Genomic DNA, 1,938 nt, shown 5'->3' on the forward strand with positions numbered 1-1,938 from the left:
GGAAAGGCTATATGAAGCTGTGGAGAGAGGGACCAGAAACTTGTCAGCAGAGCAGTATGCAAGGCTTCCATTAATGGGGCTCAAAACAGGACGCGGGGAGACTTGCTCAGGGCAGGTCAGGAGGGATATCTTACAAGCAGCATTGAGAGGAGTCTGGTGAGCAGCAGAACATGAAAATTCAAGAAGGAATGTGATTAGAACATGCACAAGAGAGTTTTTGCACTGCAGAGCAAGCACTGCCTCTGTTGGGAAAACAGGACGGTTCGCTATTAATATTAAACACATGCTATATTGAAAAAGGAAAAGACTTGCTTTTAACCTTGGTGTGACTTTATTATAAAACTTCTCTCTGATGGAATGTTGGTTTGGCTGCAAAAGAATCAGGAAGACTCTAAAAACTTTGGGATTTAAGTAGTCCCCCAGCGTGTATCTCCTGTGTACATAAACCATCCACCCTGCATATGCCAGGTTAGTTAGCATTCACTGGCTTGCTGGCAGTTTTGCAAACTTTGAGTAGTAATGAAACAGGTTTGTTGGTATTTGAAACAAACAGTCGCTCTACAAACAAATCAGCCACCATCTAACACCATGCTCCAGCTGGGTACAATTCCACTGGGGTTCAGAGTATGCCCACCATAGGATACTTACATTTTCTCTGAAGATAAAAGCCAGGATTGCAGCTGAAAGCTCCGCCAGGAAGATTAACAAAATAAACATGAAGAACTGGAAGAGAAAAGATCCAATTAAAAAAAAAAAGCAGAACACAGACATACCATTAGGTGTTTGCAATAGGTAGTGAGAGCACAGGGTTTTGCCAGTCAACAAAGTGATGGAAAAAATAACCAAGGAAACTTCTTTTTCCATGACAATTATAAAACCCTATGATACAGAAACCTGGAGCAGACACACAAGTAACCATGTCGCAGGACATGGGAGCTGGCGACACTTTTGACTGGTTTGGGTAAAAGCAAATAAGGCTCCAGGACGCATAACATCCCCTCATAAATCTGCACCAAGTTAAAACAGTAAAGCCTACCTTGATGGAGAAAGTTATATGGTTGTGTAGATGCTTGTAGACAGTTAAATTGTCCTAACACACCCCCCTCATCACAACAATTTTACAGTAATATGATCATGGTTCATTTAGTATGAAAGGAGGTAGTGGGACATACACTCAAATATTTACACCTATGATCAAAAATAGACTCTTCTTGGAGTATTCTGCATTTCAGAACAAAATTAGCCTTCGTTAATATCCCCTTCCACACAGTGAGGCTGCACTGAGTTAAGTATTAACCATGCAGAACCTCTACAGAAAGTTGATAACACAGAACCATAATTTCAATTTGATTATGCAAGTACCATCCGTGTTTTGTACAGTATCCAAAGTGTGCACATTCGGATCCTTAAATCAAGGGCATACTGCAGACTTGACAGAAAGCAATAGCCTGCAGACTGAGTGGTAGCAAGAAAAATAGGCATCCAGTTTGAAGTAAAACCATTATACTTATACCATCATAATTCTAGGGAAGCAAAATGAGAGCAGAGAGGCATGTGTTGCTGGATTTAAGCCGGAGCTGTATTTCTATCCTGTTACCCTTGCAACCTCCAGCTGCTTCGGTCTAAAAGTCTAGTCTTACTAAAGACATCTTGTCTGTGTGCTGTTATACCAAGCCTGAGCGACTCACCGTGCCTTCACCACCCACCCCACAGAAGCAAACCAGCTGCATCAGCGAGGTCTCACACACACAGAGAGACCCCCAGCCTTGAGGGAGCTGCCCCCAGACCTTGTCTACCCAGAGTGCCCAGGTACTGCGGAACATTTCCTGCCTGGGATGAGCCCTGGGACTCCTGTGGGCCCCCTCCTCAGACCCTCCTGCCTGGAGGCAGCAGAGAAAACTGATACACATCTAGAGGTAAAACTCAAGGAGAGAGGGA

At 43.6% G+C, this 1,938-nt stretch overlaps 1 protein-coding gene across 1 annotated transcript in view; it reads right to left on the reverse strand.

Annotated features, from left to right (window-relative positions):
• The window catches only part of TSPAN18 (tetraspanin 18), a gene marked incomplete at its 3' end in the record, with an annotated part of 22,763 nt that overhangs the window by 9,895 nt on the left and 10,930 nt on the right, over positions 1–1,938 (reverse strand). The window contains exon 4 of the mRNA XM_010155361.1: positions 649–723. Coding sequence (XP_010153663.1) covers positions 649–723 — 75 coding nt within the window. The remainder of the gene's footprint in view (positions 1–648; positions 724–1,938) is intronic.

This window comes from Eurypyga helias, unplaced genomic scaffold (genome assembly GCF_000690775.1).
Source record: "Eurypyga helias isolate BGI_N326 unplaced genomic scaffold, ASM69077v1 scaffold18987, whole genome shotgun sequence".
Lineage (NCBI taxonomy): Eukaryota > Metazoa > Chordata > Aves > Eurypygiformes > Eurypygidae > Eurypyga > Eurypyga helias.